Source organism: Leucopleurus acutus (assembly GCF_964270905.1).
Source record: "Leucopleurus acutus genome assembly, chromosome: 12".
Lineage (NCBI taxonomy): Eukaryota > Metazoa > Chordata > Mammalia > Artiodactyla > Delphinidae > Leucopleurus > Leucopleurus acutus.
The window spans coordinates 90,332,490-90,352,084 of NC_139154.1; the positions used below are offsets into that span (position 1 = coordinate 90,332,490).

At 57.2% G+C, this 19,595-nt stretch overlaps 1 protein-coding gene across 3 annotated transcripts in view; it reads right to left on the reverse strand.

The window, feature by feature from the left end:
• Positions 1-725: 725 nt before the first annotated feature.
• The window catches only part of SFXN5 (sideroflexin 5), a gene marked incomplete at its 5' end in the record, with an annotated part of 115,542 nt that continues 96,672 nt past the window's right edge, over positions 726-19,595 (reverse strand). For 2 of the 3 annotated variants that reach the window (XM_082851951.1, XM_082851952.1), the window contains 2 exons: positions 726-3,101; positions 18,952-19,069. In XM_082851951.1, the coding sequence (XP_082708077.1) occupies positions 3,024-3,101; positions 18,952-19,069 (196 nt within the window). In that variant the 3' untranslated portion in view covers positions 726-3,023. The remainder of the gene's footprint in view (positions 3,102-18,951; positions 19,070-19,595) is intronic. The other variant, XM_082851953.1, reaches the window with a different exon arrangement.

The window sequence follows — 19,595 nt, forward strand, 5'->3', positions numbered from 1 at the left end:
CATAAATCACAGAGATTGAGAAATTTTCTGAGAAGGTTAAAAAGACACTGCAAAGTCCCCTGGGAGTGGCCAAGGCGTGTGTGCTGCTGTCTCACTCACACTGGCCCAGGGCTAGAAAACCACCTTGCTTCCGTCCACTGCCCTTGTCCTCTCAGGACGTCACCCTGCTCCCAGGCTAGAGGCCCAGGACAGGACACCAGCTGGCTCACAGTCTGGAATTGGAAAAGGGGTCTGTTGGTTATCTTGACATCTTGGGCTTTTAGTTCCTGTGCTCTAAGATCGCTCTCTGGAATAGGAGAAGGGCATCCCCAAGCCTGAGGGAATGTTTGAAGTGACCAGAGGAGGGTACACAGGGCTAGAGAGCGAGCCAGCTGCAGGTGTGCCCTGTCTTCTGGCACAGCTGGGCCAGGCCCAGCCCTCAGTGGATCCTGGCTCAGCCTTCCCACCACCCCTAGTTATGAACCAATCTGCCCACGAGGCCTCCCTTCCTCTTTCCTCAGCAGAGCAGAGGATGGATGTTGGCCAAAAGCTTCCCCTCATGGTATTTTTTGCAGCCAGACCAGGACTTAGCAGCATGGCCGCCTGAACCTCTGTCACAATTACCCTGAGCTACGAGGATTCTTTGCCACCCGCCCCTCCCACTCCCCAGGAGAAACCCCCTTAGCTCATGTGAAATTGCATTGGGAGCATGACCGGAAAGCATCTAGGAGACAAAGTAAGTAGGTTATGAGATGCCGAGGCCACAGGGCTCCCAAGGCTTGGGCAGGGGTGGGGCTGGGCAGGGGCAACCAGCACAGAGGCAGAGTTGGAAAGACCCCATCTCTGCCAGGCCCCTGGACGGGGTGGGAGTAGAGCTGGGGTGAGCAGTTTTGGTCCCAAGGTATAAAGTGCAAAAGAACAAGACCCTATGAGAGGTGGGGCAAGGTGAGTTTGAAGTGAGCTTTTCAAAAGAGGACCCAGACATGCCCAGCCCCCAGTCACTGGCACATTCACATTATGGCAGGATTAGCTAAAAACGACCTGCCCCTCCAACACTGTGGCACCCCCTCTGCTCTTGTGTCCTCCGTGCCTGTCTCTGCCGTCTCCTTTTCCTGATGGGCAGTGGGTGGGCTGCTCCTTAGGAGAGTGGGGAGCCCTCGGGGAAGCATCCTGCAGAGCTAGCTGGGGGGCACCAGGGCCTGCCTGGGTGGTGAGGGCAGCAGGGGCTTCTGAGGAGTGCATGGTATCAATGCACCTCACAACTACCCTGCCCTAAAGATGGCAAGAGCCACCCATGGCCACGCCCTTGCCGTCCTGCAATAGCCTTTTCCTGCAAGTGCATGTGTTCATCTCCAGCCAGGTCTCTCCCCAGATGAAGTCACCAGGAAAGCAGAGGCCCTTTGGCTGCATATCAAGGGCTCCATTCAAGCTGGGGTCAGGTGAGGGATGCATGGAGGCCCAGGCTTCCGCTTTGTTTGGGCCTTTCAGATGGGGGTCAGGGGGCTTACCTTGTTCACCCCCACCTCAGGCCCTGCTTCCTCTGCAAAGCTCCTGTAGCACTCTCCCCTCTCCTGGCCTGCAAATGAGAGCCAGCGGCAACGGGCCTCGGAGGCCCATGCAGGGTGAGAGGCAGCGGCACGAGCATGTGGGCCTACACTCAGGCCCAGGCATGCACGCTGCCTCTTCCCTCAGACCTGTAAAGTGTTTGGCAAAGGTCAAGTGCTCCAGGAATGTGTGTTCACATACAGAAGGGCGAGGTCCAGGTTCTGAGGCCAACAGCTGGCCATTTCCGAGGGAGCCTGCCCCATTCCCAGTCCAGTGTCCACGCCGGGGACATGCCTGGGATGCCCAGCATCTGAGCAGGACAGGCAAAGACAAAGTCTAGCTGGAAGAGCAGGTGGGAACCCCTCAATCCAGTCCTCTGGTTCCGGACAGGGAGTGGAGACTCAGTGAAGGTAGTGGACACGTCCAAGGTCACACAGCCCATCAGTGCCAGAGCTGGGGCCTGCTGTTCCTGGGTTGATGCTCTCAGGTACATGCCTAGAGATCTGGGCTTTGCACTCTCAGGCACGAGACCCTCCTGCTCAGGAAATGGTGGGCTGGGGCAGGTGGCCCGGTGGCTGGAAAGGACAGCAGTCGGCCTGGCTCCAGCCCTACCCTCAGTCCCAACGCCCAGCTTCCAGCCTGTGCCTGGAAGGAAGATCTTCCCGCAGAGGACAGAGGGCAGGCCACGGTTCCCACCAAGCATAATTCTTTCTTAGGACTTCCTGCCTGGAGCTGGGGTCATCTCCGGGTCTCAAATGGATCAGGGCTCCGTGGAGGGTGACACCAGCCTCAGTGTGTCACTGGGCTTCATGCAGAGGAACTGGTTCTGTAGGTGTGGCATGAAGCCTGGTCACACTCAGAGCCAGCTGCTCAAGGAAACTTCTAGAGGCCTCCAGTGCCCCTTGACTTCCTGGGCCACCTCCTGAGGACCTCAGTCACAGCTGGTTCATCCTGTGAAGTGTAGACTGGCTCCCCTCCCCTCCCTAGTCCAGCCCAGCACAGCCCAGCAACAGCCCAGGGAGCTATCGGGCCTGGCCACAGTAATATCTTAAATCTACCAGCCAGGCCACCAAGGCCACCAGGCCCACTCCGCCCACCACCTGTTGCATCCGGGCAGCTGCAACCGAGGCTTGATTCTGATAAAAAAGAAAAAGAAAAAAGAAACCAAAGTATAAAAGGATCCTAATCCTACCCCGTGGGCACTCTACAACTTTTCAGCTTCACACATAATTGTGCTAAGTAGAGTTCTGACAACCCCACATAAGGCCCAGAAATGCACTTGATTATTTTTCGTAGTAAATGTGTCAGAATTCCTGTCCCTTATGTTAAAGTGTGAATAGATTAGTCTCCCTACCACTGTGCGGGGAGGGCTCCCGCAGGTAGCCCAGGCCTGGGGGGTCAGCTGGCCTCTCCCTGCAGGTGCAGCCCACGGGACTCCTTCTCTGCCCCCAACTCCCGGCCTGGACAACGCTCCGTCCCCCAGGCCGGCTGGCCACCGCTCACAGCCCCTTGTTGTACACCACTGTCCGGCTGCTCGTGGCCCGGGCAATCTCAGGCTCTAACTGGGTCGTTTCGATCTGAGAAGAGAGTGAGAACAGAGAGAGGAAAGGTGAGGGGGATGGGAGGGAAGGGGTGAGTGGGGAGCTGGGAGTAGCAGTTTGGACCACCTGGTGCCCACACTTCTCCCCTCTGCCCCCGGCACCCCAGCCAGGGCCCACGTGTGCTGCCCAATGATACATCTTCCTTCTTTACTGCTCTTCGGCCCAGGGGCTCACGATACCCCTTCCAGCCCAGGTCATGCCTCTTACTCTGCCAGCACATCCATGCTGGGGAACGTCCTACCCTCTGAGCTCTCTGTCTCCCTCATCTCCAAGGACCTTGTCCCCAGTGCTGCATAGACCATTCCCAGGACACACCCTGGGCCTGGTCACCCCCAGGACTGCTCCATCCGGACTCCTTAAATCCAAACCCCACCCTCTTGGACCCCACCATCCCGTCCTTCCAGCACCCCACTCACTCTCCCTATCCATTTTCGGACCACCAAGACCCCAGCCCCAGACTCCCTACGGCTCAGTCTTCACAACCTCCCCCTCCAACCTGGACGCAAAGGGCCAACCACTTCAGCCTCTCCGAGCTGCAAGGCCCTTCTGGCCTGATTGGCAGAAGCCCTGCTTTGGAGGAACCCAATTATGCATCTACCTTCTCTCCACTTAAACCTGACCACCTAGCAGAGACCACTCAACATTCACTGCCCCTGACTTTGGCTGGACCCTCACAGTGGCCAGACAGTCCCCAGCCCTGGGCCACATGGCCGGTCAACTCCCTCTCCCATTCTCCGCAGAGGCCACCTTAAACCTCCTCTGCTGTCCTCAGCCATCCCCACCCTCAGCTCCGCACTCATCTTCCTACTTCGGAGTGAAAACAGAAGGTATCAGAAGACACCCCTCAGCTTCTCGTCAAACCCACGACCTACCTGTGTCCACACTCTGCTCTGGACCTGCCCTCCAGCTGCCCCGCTGCGGCTATCCCTCCCTCCGAAGACCCCACTCTGGAGACCACCGCTGGACTGCCCTCCCTCCTTCCCACCTTTTCAGCCCACTGCCTCCTGCTCATCAGCAGAGAACCTCCCATCCCATAAAACCTCCCCTTAACCCCCTGTTATGCTCCAGCTACCACCGGGTCTCTCTCCCCTCCAATGGCCACATTTTTTCAAGGCGTCTTCCACACTGGCCAGCACCATCTCCTCACCTCCCACTGACTCTCCAACCCACAGCAAATCTGGCCTCTGCTCCTACCACGCTCCACAACAATCTTCCTCTCCAAGGTTACTGCCAGCTCCCTTTGTGTGACACCCACTGGACACTTCTCAGGGTCTCAGGGTTCCTCTTCCCTGCACATGGCCCCACAGGTACTTAAACTCAACCCATCCAGAGCAGAACAGAATTCCTCATCTCCTCCCCCCCCCTGCCCCCCACCCCCCCCCCCCCTCCGCTAACCACACCGCCACCCAATGGTGCTCTGGCCAGAGACCCTGGGGCCTCCTGACCTCCACTCTCCTTCCCTCCCCTCAGGTGTCACCCACTCCAGTCCCTCCCCCATCACAGCCATCGGGAGCCTTCTCAGCTGCAAGTCTGGCCATGCCTCTCTTTGTTATGAAATGGCTCATTGGCCCCACTGCCCTCAGGGACCCAGTGGGATCCCTGCATCCCTCAAGATCCAGCCCCTGCCTCCCCCTCACCACGCAGTCCCTTGGACTGGAGACAGGGCACACCCGCTTATCACCATGCCTCAGGTACACTGGGTTATTCCCACCCCGAGTCTTCGCCTGAGCTGCCCTCTGCGGCTTCCTCTCCTCCCCAACCCCAATTCCCTCAGCTTTAGACGTCTTCCCTCATCCAGGCTGCGTACGGCCACCTCTCCAGCCCCACCCTCCCCTGCACTTTGTATAGCCGTTGTAGCATGTGGTTCAAGGCTGCCCGATCGCTCATCTCCCGCTTCTCCACGTTAGATCACGAGCTCTGTGAGGCAGCGAGGGTGTGATCTTGTTCATCCTGCATCCTCAAGGCCCAGTGCCGGGAGACAGTAGGTGTTCATAAGTGTTGAATCAGTGAGCGGAAAGAAGAGAGGCAGAGGGTACTGGGAGGTTGGGGTCCCCCTGGAGGCTCCACAGCCACCCAGATGTTGATCTGCAGCTCCAGGGACTGATCTGGTGGGGACACCTGAGCCCCCAAACCTGAGGGAGCCGGGAGGGAGGCGCTCCCTCTGTGGGGGGCCCCAGCCTGACACCTGCCCTGGACCGAGTCAAGGGAGCACCGGGCCTTTGAAACTCAGCTCGCTGAGCTTGGTCCCAGGTACCTGCTATACATCAAGACGTGGCAACTCTGGGTAGTAGGCGGGAGGTGCCATAGACTGGACGGGCTTTTAGAGAACTCGGTCATGTCCGAGACCAGACAAGAGGGGATTCGGTGTGGGCTACAGCCGGTGGGCCTGGTGAAGTTCCTGGAGAAGGGGGACCCTCTTCCTGTAGTCCCTGGCACCCCAATACCCAGGCCACTTGAGAGGGCCAAAGAGACAAGAGCGAGGCTCAGGGACTAGGCCTCTTCCCCACCCCCTCTCCTCAAACCACCTCCTCCCTCCACACCCCTGCCGGCCTCCGAGTCCCCTCCACCCCACCGGCTCTCCTCGTCCCCATGCTGCCACTGACACAATGCACAGCGCCCACGCTTAAAAATCTAAATGCTTTTGAAAATGTTTAACCTAGTTAGACAAATTAGCAAAAATTTGTGCAAAACAATTTAGGTATTTAAAATATTCAATGTTTTTAAAAAACTGGAAAACTGTTCTTAGCTTTCAGCTGCAAAAACCAACAAAATATAACATCCCAGCAATCTTACCATGAGGTGTAACATAACCCTTCGGGAAAGCTGTTAAACAGCTACTGAGGCATCCTGGGAAATAGCACTTCATTTATTCAAATGCACATATGTCAGGCTTTTGCACCATATGTCATTCCAAGCTATTTACAGTAATAATTAAATCTTAATCAACGTTTAACCTCTGTAAAATGTTTGAAGAATCCTAATCACCCTTCAGACTGCACTAATGAAGGAGAAATATATAAACATAAAAGGAAAATGATGCATAGATATCACGCTGGAAAGAACAGTAATTGCAAAATTGTATTTCTTTTAAATATAATCAGTAAATGATGTAAAGTAAGCCAAGGAGTATTTTAAGTTAAGACATCTTGGATGTCAGAGGTGTGAGCAGCTAATTTTGTTCTGCTACCCATAACAGATGTAGCATATTTTATTTTAGTGCCATTATTAGCAACTTCCCATGCCGGCTTTCACTGAAGCACTGAGGCCCGCATTAAAATCGGAGAGGCTGCTCACCACCACAGTGGAGGACCACGGGCCAGGGCCACGGCCTACTCGGCCCGTTCCCTGGAGAGCACTGGCCCTGGTGGAGACCAAGGCGTCCCCCTCCCAGCGGGGCTATTGCAGACCCAGGCTCCCAACTGTGCTGAGGGCAGCAGGTAGGAGGGAAGCAGGGTGGGGAGACGCAGGCAACGGGAAGGCTGCGGGGGAGGGCAGTGGACGAGGCCCTCCACTCAGGAGCAGGAGTTTAGGGACAGAGCTGGCATCTAAGCCTTTTCCTCTCGTTTCAATTCCATCGGCCCTCAAGTCAGCAGATGTGTATAGCTGCCAACTCCATACACCAGGGCTGGGCACACAGAGATGGACCAGAGCAGCCCGTGCCCTTGAGAAGCTTCAAGTCTAGGGAAGGAGTCAGAAAGGCAAGCAGATGGATCCCAGAGAGACAAACCAAGTGCCATGGAAACTGGGAGGGGGTGGGGGTTACCATGCATTGATGAAAGAACAAGGAAGGAAGACTTCTCAGAGGAGGGAGGCCAGAAAGAAACAGAAGGTTTTGATAAGAGAGGGCAGGAAAAGCCTGCTGGGGAAGAGAAAAGCATAAGCTGGCCAGCATGGCATGTTTGGTGTGGGCAATGCTGGGCAGGCTGGGAATGTGGCAGGAAATGGAGGTGGGGCCGGGGCAGGCAGGTCCCCGTAGGCCACGTGAAGGTGTCAGCATTTTACTTGAGGGCAATGGGGAGTCACAGAAGGATCCTGAGCAGGGTTGGTCCAAGATCCCTGTCTTGCTGGTGGTGGTGAGCATGGAGGATGGGCTGGAGAGGTGAGTGAGGGGGCAGCTGAGGGAATCAGAGAGAGGTGGCAGGTCCTGCCCTCTGATGCTGCCAATGGGGGCTGCCAGGAGGGTGTGCTGGGGATCCTTTCTAAGACGAAATCCACAGGAGTTGATGACCAATTCCATGTGGGGGTGAGAGGGAGGTGTCGAGGATGACTGTGCGTTGGATGATTCCTAATTCTAGCTCAGGAGCCTGGGTGGCTGGTGACGCCATTCTCAGAGGCAGGGGAATATGGGGGGGTGGGTCAGGGTGGGAGGGTGGTAGGCCTGGGTCCCCCGGGTTGAGAAGCCAGTGAGGCAGACAGGTCTTGGGGGAGGAGGTCTGGGCAGGGGCCTGGGCAGAAGAGTGAGCCCTGGATACGTGAGCACAGCCAGAGCCCTAGAGTGAGGAGTTGCCCAGAAGAGCAGATGGCAGGGGAGGGCGCCAGGCCTGGGGAACAGGCACATTTGAGGGGCGGGTATAGGGAACAAGCCCATGATGGCGGCCTTGGGGGACCAGTCCAAGGGGCGGTGGCAGTGACGGAGGGCAGCATGGCAACCCCAGGCAGACAGAGTTGCCATGCGGCCCCGGTGGGGGCTGAGAGGCTTTGGTCTTTGGTCTTGGCAGAGGGATTTTGGTGGGAGTTGGTGACCCCCTAGAGTCCAGACTTCCTAACCCTCACTCCGCCTCTCACTTCCATCCTGGGCCAATTCAACCGGTCATTCCTTAAGACCTCTCCAGTTCTCTGACCATAGCTGGGGGTTGAGCCAATGGCTCACCGCCTCGAGGGCTCACGGATGTCGGGACCACTGAGGGTCCTCACCACTGGGCTCAGCGGAGGAAGCTGGGGCAGGGACCCCCATGCTGCCTACCCCATGAAGCTCACCCCTCTGAGGTGTGGGGGGCCTGAGTCCCCTCCACAGAAATCACATCCAGGGCTGTGCTGGTACATGAATGAGATTCAAGTACTGAGTGAGGGCAACTAACCAGCTTCAGGGTCCCAGAGTTAGGGACAGGGTGTGTGCTTCCTTGGGGTAAGGGAAGAAGCAGAAGCCGGCTCCGTGTTCTGTGTCAGCAGCAGAACAAATGGTGTGGTGGCCACAGTGGCTCAGAGGTGGGTTGTGGACAGAGGGAGGTCCCAAGGCCCAGTGAGAGGAGCGGATGCAGAAAGGAGGGGTCATTATCATCAGCCCAGAAAAGACTAGAGCCCCAGGGTAGTAGGCCAAGGGCAGGGGCTTGACCACAGCTAAGCTCTGAGGGGCCTCCTCTGGGGAGAAGGTGACAAGGAGAAGGAAGGCTGTGCAAGGAGTGGCCACAGGGAAAAGGGGTGACCCAGTCCAGGCAGCCAGTGGGGGGCCGGCAGGAACCTGTGGGTCCCTCCATTCATCTGGTGAACTCCTCCCCAGGTGCCCGACGGCCAGTCAGCAGGGGACCTCGAGGGAAGGCGGGGTCTGATATGGGGAGCCAGAGCCCTGGCTGAAGTGATCAGTCAGCACTGGTTGATGGTACCCTCCAGCCCCAGAACGGGGGGTGCCCAGAAGACGTGGGCCTGTTGGAAACGGCTCGCTTTGCCATGAGATGAGCAGTATTGCCCTGCTAGCACTCCCTGACTCCCAGGCTCCCAGACAGCTTCACCCGGATGCCCTCCCCTCTCAGACCCTAACCCTAACCCTATCAGAGCCCCAAACCCCAGCCTCCAGACCCAGCTCAGAGCCTGCTGCCCCTTGCAGCAGACAGCCCCAGATTTCCGGTTGCATCTAAGGTCAGAGGCAGCAAACACAAAGCACGAGCCTCTGTGGAGCACCCCCAGGCCCAGCTGGCCCCAGAGCCCCCTAGAGCAGCCTGAAGGGCTTCCTTCGTGGCGCTGGAAGGGTTAACCCTGAGCTATTTGCCTCTGTCTCCTGGCTCATCCTGGGTGGGGGGCCAGAGTCAGGAATGCATCTGGGATCACCTCTGCCTCTGCAGCCCCAGAGCACACACACACCTGCAGCCAGCAGCCAGCAGATAGTTTACATATTTGAACCTGGAGCTAAGGTGCCGAGACATAAACAGGAAACTGGATCCCCGGCCTGTGCCCCACTTTCAGGGGCTTTTACCTACTACAAAGAAGTTCCTCCTACTTGCCTTTCTTCTGGTGGCTTTTCTGCCTCCTTTTCAAAGGCATTGGGCTGGGGGGTGGGGTGTTCAGCGTGACCCTGTGACATGGCTCAAAGCGGCCTCCTGCTCCTGGCCAGGGGTCTGGGCCTCTGAGGGTCCGCAGGTGGTGGCGACATTGACACAGGTCCAAAGCCCAGGCCGGCACCTGGCTGACCCTGTGTGCCTGAGGCCTCTGCCAGGTCCGGAACCAACTTGCCTACTGGGCGGCCACATACCACCCTCTGTCACCAGGGCTAGGCAGGCCTCGGGTCCTGCTCAGATACACACGTCCAGGCCTGAGTGTTGTCCTGAGTGTCCTTGGAGGACAGGAGCAGCTGAGGCCTGAGCCTAGATCGGTGGGTCAGGCCTCGGGTGCTGGCTCTGGGCTCCCACTGCCTTCCCAGTGAAGGTCAGACTCCTTGGCGGGACACTCAAGGTCTTCCGCGACCTCCTCCAGCTTCCTCACCCACTGGCTGCTCTCACGCCCAGTACGTTGTACGAGTAGGCTTTGAGGCCTAATCCTCCAGGAAGCTTCCCCTGATCTTCTCAGACCAAATCCATTGCTGCTTCCTCCGGTGCCCCTGGCCGATTACACCCCCAGAGGTAGGCCAGCTGTGAATACAGGGCCCCCCCCCCCGCCACCCCACCCCAGCGTGAGCCGCTCAGGGTAGCTCAAGTCACCCTGTGCCATGTGCACAGTCGGCCCTCGGTAAAAGTGGAATCAAACTGAACGGCACTCCCCAAGTTCAGGGATCCTCATCTTATACCTCCTATCCCCCCGTGCGGTGCGCACCCACGGAACGCTCAGACCACCCCTTCTCCCATTTTGGAGTTTGCACTGTTCCTGGGTGCCCTCTGGTGGACCAAACTCAGAATCGTTCTCTGTCCTCCACCTTCTCAAGATCTCAGTTTCCCCACATGTGAGGTGGAAAGACTTTTCTACTCCTGGGGCTGGGATGTGAATATTACCAAGAAATGGATGAGAAGGCCCTTTGGAGGCTTAGAAAACCTGCTAAAGGAAGGCAGGACCCCGTGGCTATCCCACCGCCAGGCCGGGTCTTGCTCGCCTGTGTCTCCTCGTGGCGCACAGGGCCGCGCGCTTGCTGTGGGCCAGGCACGTCCTAAATGCTTCACGCGTACTGATGCATTTAATCCTCTCAGCAGAAGCTTTGCACAACCAAGCCTCCTCCCTCCCTGTCCTCTATTCAGCTAGGTGTTTTAGAAGGTCCTAGAAAGAACTGGGGAGGGATGGGCTGAGAGGTGGCCCTGCTGAGGCCTGTCACCGGGGCGTGTGTGCGCATGTTCGTGCACGTGCTCGTGTGTGGGCCTGCGTGCACGCGCAGGTTTGGGGTGGGGGTGTGTGGAACAGGCAACGTGACAGGTGGCGTTGGCGTTCCTGGGCTCCAAGCGGCTTTGCCATTCCCATCCGTCCCTCCTGGGGGGTCCTGTGGGCAAACTCCAAGAAAGCAGCGGGCAGGGAGGCGGCAGATTTCTGATGGCAAAAATAGCCCGCTTCAGAGTTCAATAGGGACTGATTAAAGCAGTAAAGGAGAAAAGCCCCAAACAAGCATCTCCAAGCAAAGTAGGAGAAGGATTTGAGATTGGAGGGGAGGAGGCACGTGCTCTGGGAGATGGTGAATCTCTGTGGACTCAAGAGGGACACACTACCCCCTAGACATTGCTTCTGGCCTCATATCAGCCTTGGAAGAGTGGGAGAAGCAGGAAGCAATGAAGTCAAGGTGAGCCCAGGTGAGCCACGCTCTGTATTAGGTGTTAATAAATAGTGCCAGTTCTCAGCCTTCGGGACACCCTATGAGTCAAGGGATGGAGAAAGGACTGTTGTCCTGGGGAGGGAGATGGGACACAGGAAACGCATGCAACCAGAGTCTACATGTGTGGGGAGAGACAGATCCTAGGGGGGCTCATCACGGAGGACTTCCTGGAGGAGGGAACTCTCCTAGAACAGCTTGAATGTGGACCTGAGCTCATTCCCAACTCTCCCCTGTTCTTGGTTGGGGGTTCAAATGCTTTCTCAGAGAAACGGAGGCAAGCTGGGGGAGACATTTGCTTCTGCTAAGTCACAGCTCCCGGCCAAGCTGGTTCATCAAAACTACCATTTTCTTCAGGGCTGGTGATGGGGAGAGAGATGGTGGAGGTTCTGGTACCCACTGGGGGTACCCACATTCTTTCCCCTTACAGGGATGATGTGCCTCTTTGTTTCGTAACTATGGAAGCTGGAAGGGGGAGCTGGAAGAGGTAGCGGGGTGAGCCGGGGCATGGCTGAGCTGGACCTTCAGGTACCTCATCTACAGCACGCGTGTGACCTCTAAGAGCCAACCTCTGGGGCCAGGGTGACTAGTGTGAGGACATAAGGAGGGCCTAGGTTTCTGGTTCTTTGGACCCTCCGGGGCTGAGGTGAGGAGGGGCTGGGCTGAGAGGGAGGGGGTTGGGGGGTCAGCAGGGCTGACAGGGGAGGCTCTGAGCAGCAAGCCCTGGGGGGCTCAGATGCTGCCTTTTCTTCCAGTCAAGGTGTCTGGCAGAAGCTGGAGAGGCAGAGGGAGGGTGGGGAGGGGGTCCTCTGCTGAGGTGTCAGGGAAGGCCAAAGGGCAGGGGCCAGCAAACCAACAGCCGACAATAGACAACTGCAGGGCAACCACCCTCGCTGCCAGTGAACCTGACTCCTTGGCTTCACGTGGACCCCGCAAAACTGGTGCCGGGGGGAGATACACACACACACACACACACTCGAAGAGCCCCCAGCCCTATGGCAGCAGCCCGGCCCCACCTTGCCTGTGCCCCAACCTCAGACCCTGTTGCTGCTGGGAGGACAGAGGAGCTGAATGAGGGTCCAGGGGCTAGAAGGCATGTTCCGAGGAAGGTTCTGCCCATTCGGCATTCAGCACCATTCGTAAGCCACACCTGGCCCGAGAGGGCGGCACAGCCACGCTGCCAGAGAGGCATCCAAGGGTCTGCAGCTGACTTAAGGCCACACAGCCCGCCATCGGCTCTCCCTGCTCTAGTACCAGGGGCCGGTCTCATGGTTTCACTTCCAGAATCCTCATGGGCGGAACCAGGAGAAAGCTTACATACAACACCTTATCTTATGGCAGGGGAAACTGAGGTCCTTAGGGCCAAGACCAAGGTCATACAGAGAGTTGAGGCTGGGGGGGTGCCAGCCAGATGGGAGGAGGGCAGACCTGGGGCATGTGTGGCGGCCCCCGGCCTGAGCCCCACCTAGGGACAGGGCGGAGCCCCCAGGGGCCCCCGTACCCACAGCCTCACTCATCCACAGAAAAGCCCCAACTTTTCCTGTGGGCACATTTCAACCTCACCAAATCAGCTAATTATTGACAGTTGGTGAAGAGGAGATTTCACTTTTTCCTCCTGTTAAACTGCTCCTAATTAGTTCCCTGTCACCATGGCTGGCTCGCCCGCCCGCCGCCCGCCGTCGGTAATCCCGCTGCACAGTGTCTCATTAACCTTTTGCTCCTCTCCTGCCGCCTGCCAACAAGATGAAGACAAAAACAGATTGTCGAACAATGGCACCGGCTTGTATGTGCAGCCCAGTTCCCCAGTCTCCCCCCCTCCCAGAGCTCCCGGGGGGAATCGCGAGGGAAAGAGAGGGGAATGGGGTGGGGGAGAGCCCAGAGGAATCGAAGGAGAGAGGCACAAAGAGAGAGAGAAACAGGCAGGGCCATGGGCAGGGTACTTGGCCAAGGTACTGCTTCTTGAACCTTAACGAGGTTCATTAAATGGGATTGGAAGCGCTCCCAGGTGGGGAACACCGGCTGTCAGAATTGGAGGGACATTCACCATCCCCAGGTCCAGCCTCTTGTGGCAGCCAAGCCCATGGGCCCAGAGACTGGACCTTGGACATCTCCCTCGAGGAAGCTGAGACACCAGCATACGTGTGTGTGTGTGTGTGTGTGTGTGTGTGTGTGTGTGTGTGTGCGCGTGCGCGCACGCATGCATGTGTATGTCTGAGGGAGGACAGAGATGACCACGTTGGCCTGGGGCCCAGAGCCCCAATCTCCAGAGAGGGCAGGGCCAGAAAGGTCACCACAAATCAGGCCCCACATGCCACAGGGAGGCCTCTGCAGCCCGCCTGACCCAGCACAGCCCTGGGCAAGCTCCAACACAGCCCTCTCCTTTCCATCATAGCTGCGCCATCACCTGACATTCCTCGGTTATTTGGCTTCTGTCTGCACCCCCAGAACAGAGGCTCCCTGAGAGCAGGGGGCTATGACATGGCCCTCCAAGTTACAAGAAAAAGGGGAAATCCCCCCAGTATCTGGGTGCAGATGGGCCCGTCCATGCTGGGCTGAGCTGGCCTTGGCCAATGCCCTACAGCCTTAATCTGAAGGTCACAGTGTCCACCGGGGCAGACCCCACACTCCCGGCAACAGGACCGGGGCTCAGAAGGGAGGCCAGACCTTGCTCCCCTGTCCTCACACCCAAGTTCCTAAGGAGGCTCCCTACCCAAACTGCTGGCCCATAGACCCCCTACCCCCGCCTCCTGCCTCAGTCTGGGTTAGAGAACAAAGGCACAAACACCTGCTTCAGAAGGTCCCTGTGAACCTGAACATGGATTCCCCATGAAGGAGGAGGGCTGGGTGAGGGCACTGGAATGTCCCTACCGAGAAATGAGCAGGGAGCCATCCGGGGCTCAGACTTGGGCCTTCTCATTTTATAGCGAGACGGGGGTGGGCTGAGGAGGGTTATGGAATCCTTTGTGGGCACAGCGCTTATTCCATCATTACCAACTTGGGACCTCGGGCAAGGTCCTTAACCTTGATGTGCCTCAGTTCTCTCATTTGTAAACATGGAATAACACTGGTACGAACCTCACAGGACTGTCATGTTCTGGGTCCACGTTTTACCACCACAGTCAACCAGGCCCTTGTACTCACTGGACCCCAGGACCTCTTGGAGGCCATGCCTTTCTACCCTGGGCTGTGTGATTGCTTCCCCATCACTGCCTTTTCTCCAGGCCCCCCACCCCCCATCTCACAGAACACCAATGAGTGAAATTATCTTTGCTGTGCTCCAATGGCTTCCCATCCCTGAGTTCATTTCTCTGAACAAAGGGAGAAACCTGACTGCCGTTTTGCCTCCTAGACTGCCTCGCCCAGCCACACCCCCCGATTGTTGTCAACTCCCAGTGCCCTCGCAGCAGCTCACTTGCAGGGAGCCCCCTCCTCCTCGAAATGCCCTTGTCCTCAGCATCCATGAAACTGCTCATCAGGGTTCTTCCCTGCCTGCTCGTGCCCTCTTTTAACAGCTTTTCTTCCTTCTACAGAGACCTCAACCCTTCCAGGACTTCAGTCCCCACCATGCATCAAAGGTTCCCTGTTCCCCAGCCAAAATCTCGCCCCAGAGCCTGAGACACACACATCTAACTGTCTAGGCAACACCCTTTGATAAACAGTAATACCTTGGACTTGAGGGGCATTAGGAAGATTTAATACAAGGCATGCAGAGTTCCCGGCATACGACCTGGCCTAGCAGATGTTTGGCAAATGGTAGGTATTATTATTATTTGCAATTTTAATTTTAAAATTAGCACCATTTTAATAGGCAGAAATACTAATTTGAAAAGCGTGGACAAAACTCTCTCCCAGGGGGACTTCCCTGGCGGGCCAGTGGTTAAGACTTCGCCTTCCATTGCAGGGGGTGCGGGTTCGATGCCTGGTCGGGGAGCCAAGATCCTACATGCATCACGGCCAAAAAAACCAAAACATAAAACAGAAGCAATATTGTAACAAATTCAATAAAGACTTGAAAAAATGGTCCACATCAAAAAAAAAAAAAAAAAATCTTAAAAAACACCCCCAAAACTCTCTCCCAGGGATTGAAGAGGGGATTGAAGTTCTTTCTTCAACCTCTGGGGTTAGTGGGTTGGAAACCCCACACCAGTCACTGCAGGCCAGCCATTCTAGGAACCAGTTCCTAAATTCCATCTCCAAGTCACCTAATTAATTAATTAGCGTTCCAGTGATTACTCCTGTTGACAACCTTGGTGGCTCTTGGCAAGGTTGGGTCAGCCCAAGCAGGTCCAGACTTATTGTGGCAAATCACATTGGCTTCTGGGATGTGAGACATGATCCCCACATGGCAGAAGCAGCGCGTCGTTAGAGAGAATTAATTGGGAGGAAGAATGGGGGAACGAGGTCCTCTCAGCCAAACACCCCATTATGCACAGGCCCGCCCGCATCCTGTTGGGGTTGATGCAGGTGAGGAGGGGGCTCTGAAGGTCACGTCCCTACCCTCCTTTCCCAGAGAACAGACTTATTACAAAATGACTATATTCTTTCCAACTAGAGAAGGAGGCTTGGGCTGCAACGAGAAGGATTTTGGTTAGACACCCAGAAGAACTAACTTCCATGCCTATTTGTGGCAGACATGGGGGAAGGGAGAAGCCTGGACGTTGACTCACGTAGGCCAGGGCTGCTCACTTAGAACACCTCTCTGCAGCCGGAGCTGGAGGCCCGAGGGGGGGGACTGTGGCCATTTCTCCATTATTTGCCCCAAAGGAACACCCGCCCTTAGACCCGTAGCACTCCTAGACTCTTCCCCACCACAGGGAGGCCCCAGCTTCCTCCTCTCTACACTGTCTCAGGGTAGGTGAAGAGAAAAGAGTGAGAAGAGAACATCCTACAGGACAAGCAGATGCAACATCTCCTGGGAGCTCTGGACTGGGAGTGAGCCTCTGGGGTGTCCTTCCATATTTGCACATGGCTTCTGTGACTTTGGGCCGGGCCCTTGGCTGCTCTGGGTCTCCATTTGCCCCAGCAGAGCCAGGAGGGTGGTAAACTGGATGACCTTGAAAATCCTTCCAGTGGGACAGGCTCATGGGGTTTCTCTGCCCTGGCTCCCTCTCCTGTGCAGACAGGTAGAGCTATGGGAGCCGGCTACTTGAAGCTTCTGAACACAGTGGTACCTGCAAGCACCTGGGGCCCTCTGACTCTTGCCCAGAACTGCAGACTCAGCCCAGCTGTTACAAAGAGATGCCGTCAGTGGCTCTGGGGAGTGGTGGGCCCAGGCCTTCCAGACAGGGATGCCAGGACCGCCGAGAAGTGCCCGCCCTCTCGTCTTCTGAGCTTCCAGGCAACCTGGAGCTCCCAGCTCTATTTGGAGCCCCCAAGCATCAGGATATAGCTGTTCAGCTTTTGGGTTGAGGGGAAGGATGGGGAGGCGTATCCCTGCTCCACGGCAAGGCTGGGCCCTGTGGGTGTGAAGATACTGCTGAGCTTCCCATCCTGTGTGCACTGGCCTGGCCCCCAACATAGGAGCCCCATCCCATTATAGTTTCCTCCTGAAACTCTGGGGCTCAGTGGAGGCAAGTGACTCCTGTCCTCACCCTCTTCGGGCCCTGGAGGCTGGGTCACTACCTCCTACTCTAAGGCCCTGGGTCTCCAGTCCTCACAGTCCCAGTGTAACACCCCAGGACCCTTATTTCCACCTTCCCCAACTCCCCTGGAGGAAGTTGCACCCCTCCCGCCCCTCAGGGTCAGTCCTGCGGTCACAGATTCAGAAGCGCCCATCTGCAGCCGCGGCCCCCGTGTTCCCTTGAGTTCTGTAACTCCAAATACCATGGTCACTCTTTGCCCTCCTCGGGCCTGCCTCTTGCTTTTCCCACTCGGCTTGCTCACGCTTCTTCACCCCCACCCAGCTAAGATTCTGGAGTCTTTTGCTCCTCCTGAACTCCTACCAGCCCCCCGAATGCCTCACCCAACCAGACGAAACTGGAGCAGGCCCCACACCTCTGGGTAGACAGGCCCTGGCCATCCCCACAGACCTGTGTCCACCCCCAGCCGTCCCCTCCTCTGACCCCCCGGCACTGCCCACCAGGCTCTCTGACTTCCTTAGTCCGCTGTCTCTCCTGTTCTCCCCTCTGAAGGTCTCCAGCCTTCTCCATGGTCCTCTGACCTTTGACCTCCCCCTTCCCACCCACCTCCTTCCTCTCTGCTCAGTCATGAGAACACAGGAGCTATCAGATCAACTTCCTTAACCTCCCCACCCCCGAACTCCACCCCCCCAACCAACATTTGCCTCCCCCTGCTAAAGTGGGGAGGGGTCTCCCCCACCCAGGCGAATCCTTTGAACCCCTTGTCTGCGTTCTGACTCCCCCACTTCATGGACTTTGCTCTCTGTCCTCCTCCTCCAGTGTCCTTCTTCTCTCCTGGTGCCTTCCCTTTGCATTTACACAAGCTCCAGTCTCTCCCATTTTAAAAGAGTGAAAATAAATAAACGCCTCTCTTGATCCCACATCTCATTCCAGCTCCGGGTCTGCTTCTCTTTGTTCCCCCGGTACCAAGCCTCTAGACCAAGCGGTCAGCCTGCCAACCCATTTCCTTACCCCCCAGCTGGGCTCCACCCCTCGGGATGGGGTTTGCCTTCACGAACTGAGACACCAATGGACGCTCTTCAACCCCACGGACCTTGACCTCTCGGGAGGGTCTGACCCTGTGGATGCCCCCCAACTCCAGTCTCACTTGGCTCTGTCCTTACCTCCCTGGCCACTTGTCCTTGGGCAGCTCCCCTCCCCAGGGCCTATTTTCTCCACACGCTCCTGGGTTGATCCCACCCACCATTCTGGCTTCCATCACTGTTTTATGCTGGGGGCTCCTACTTCTGTCCCTCCAGCCCAGGCCTCTCTCCTGGCTTCTAGACCCAAAGCCAGCTTCCACAGGGCACCTCTGTTCACAAGTTCCACAGGTTCTTCTTCAAACCCCACGTATGCATCCAGCTCTACATGCTGTCCTCCTGCACGCCGGCCCCTCCTCATCTCCGTCTTGCCGGGTTGTTCAAAACCAGAAAGCCGGGCGCACATCCTGCCGGTTCCCTGTCCTCCCACCACACGCAGTTCTTCATCAGATCCTGATGAAGCTGCCTCCTAACTCTCTCTTAAAGGACCCACTTCCCTCCATGCCCGCTGCCAGCAGCCTGGTCCAAGCCGCCATCATCTCTCGCTGGACTCCCGCCACCGCCTCCTGAAGGCTCCTTCTCCAGAGCTCCAACGCAGCCTCACCATACAGCCATGGGGACCGTTCAAAATCAGGAATCTGTGGTCCTGCTCTGCCCAGCTCTTCTGGTAACGTCTACCCACTGCGCTGGCTTCCAAGTTCCCGGCACCTGCTGACGTCAGGGCCCCGTACCTGGCCCACCTCATCTTCCCCACTCTCTGCCCAAGCGGCAGGCTTTCCTCAGCTGTGTGCCGCCTCCCTTCACACCAGGTGACCTCAGCCTATGTGTCCCCTCACCTCTTACACACCTGGCCAACTCTAGACCATCCTTCAGGCCCCCATGAAATGCCACTTCTCTCTAAGCTCTCTTTGGGCCCCTACTGTCTCCTCCCATGGCCAAACTCCTCCCATCTTAACACTGCTCACCCTTCACTTGCTATTCCGTTTCATCGCTGTGTTCACTACTTGACCCTTGACCCTGAGAGGTCAGAGCCTGGGCCCGTCTCATTCACCGTCTAACCCCAGTACCTAGCTAGCACAGTGCTAAGGTGTCAGCACCGAGTAGGTATTGGTTCATAAGTGACCGAACGGCAACCCTCCCTGTCCTGCCCTTGAGCCCCTCCCTCCACTGACCTCTGACATCTGGGGGAAGAGGCTGATGGCCAGCGGCAGGGCCAGGCCAAAGGCTGCCAGGCACACGAGGCTTTGCACGGGGAGGAGCAGCCGGGGGCGCGCCTGCAGGAGAGCTGTCCTGTTGGGGAGAGAGAAGGGGGGCGCCCATGAGACCCGGAGACAGGGTGAGCTGGCCGTTAACCACCATGCCGGGTCCCGCTGGGTCTGAGGGCCAGGCCCAGCCCATAGCTAAGTAGCTGTGGAGGAATTCTGTCTTTGGGACCGTCCGCCGGTGGCAGCCCTATCCCCAGGCCCTGCCCTGAAGGACGTTGCTGGTTAAATTCTCAACCATAAATCATAAATGAGCACCTGTGGGGCACCCACCCCACTGTGCGTCCAGCCCTGCGCAAAGAAGGCCACGTGTGGGGTAGACGATAGAGGAGGCTGTCGGCCCCTGCTCCTGTGCAGGGGGTGGGGGGCCCACGTGGGGACACAGCGGAGGAAGATGGGCCTTGAAGGCAGCACATATTGCAATAGTGAAAAAACCACACACGCATTCACGCACATGCACGCACAAGCACGCACAAGCACGCATACGCACGCGCGCGCAGCCAGGAGAGGATGACCTCTTCTGGGTATGGGAACAGAACACACCCTGCTGACCA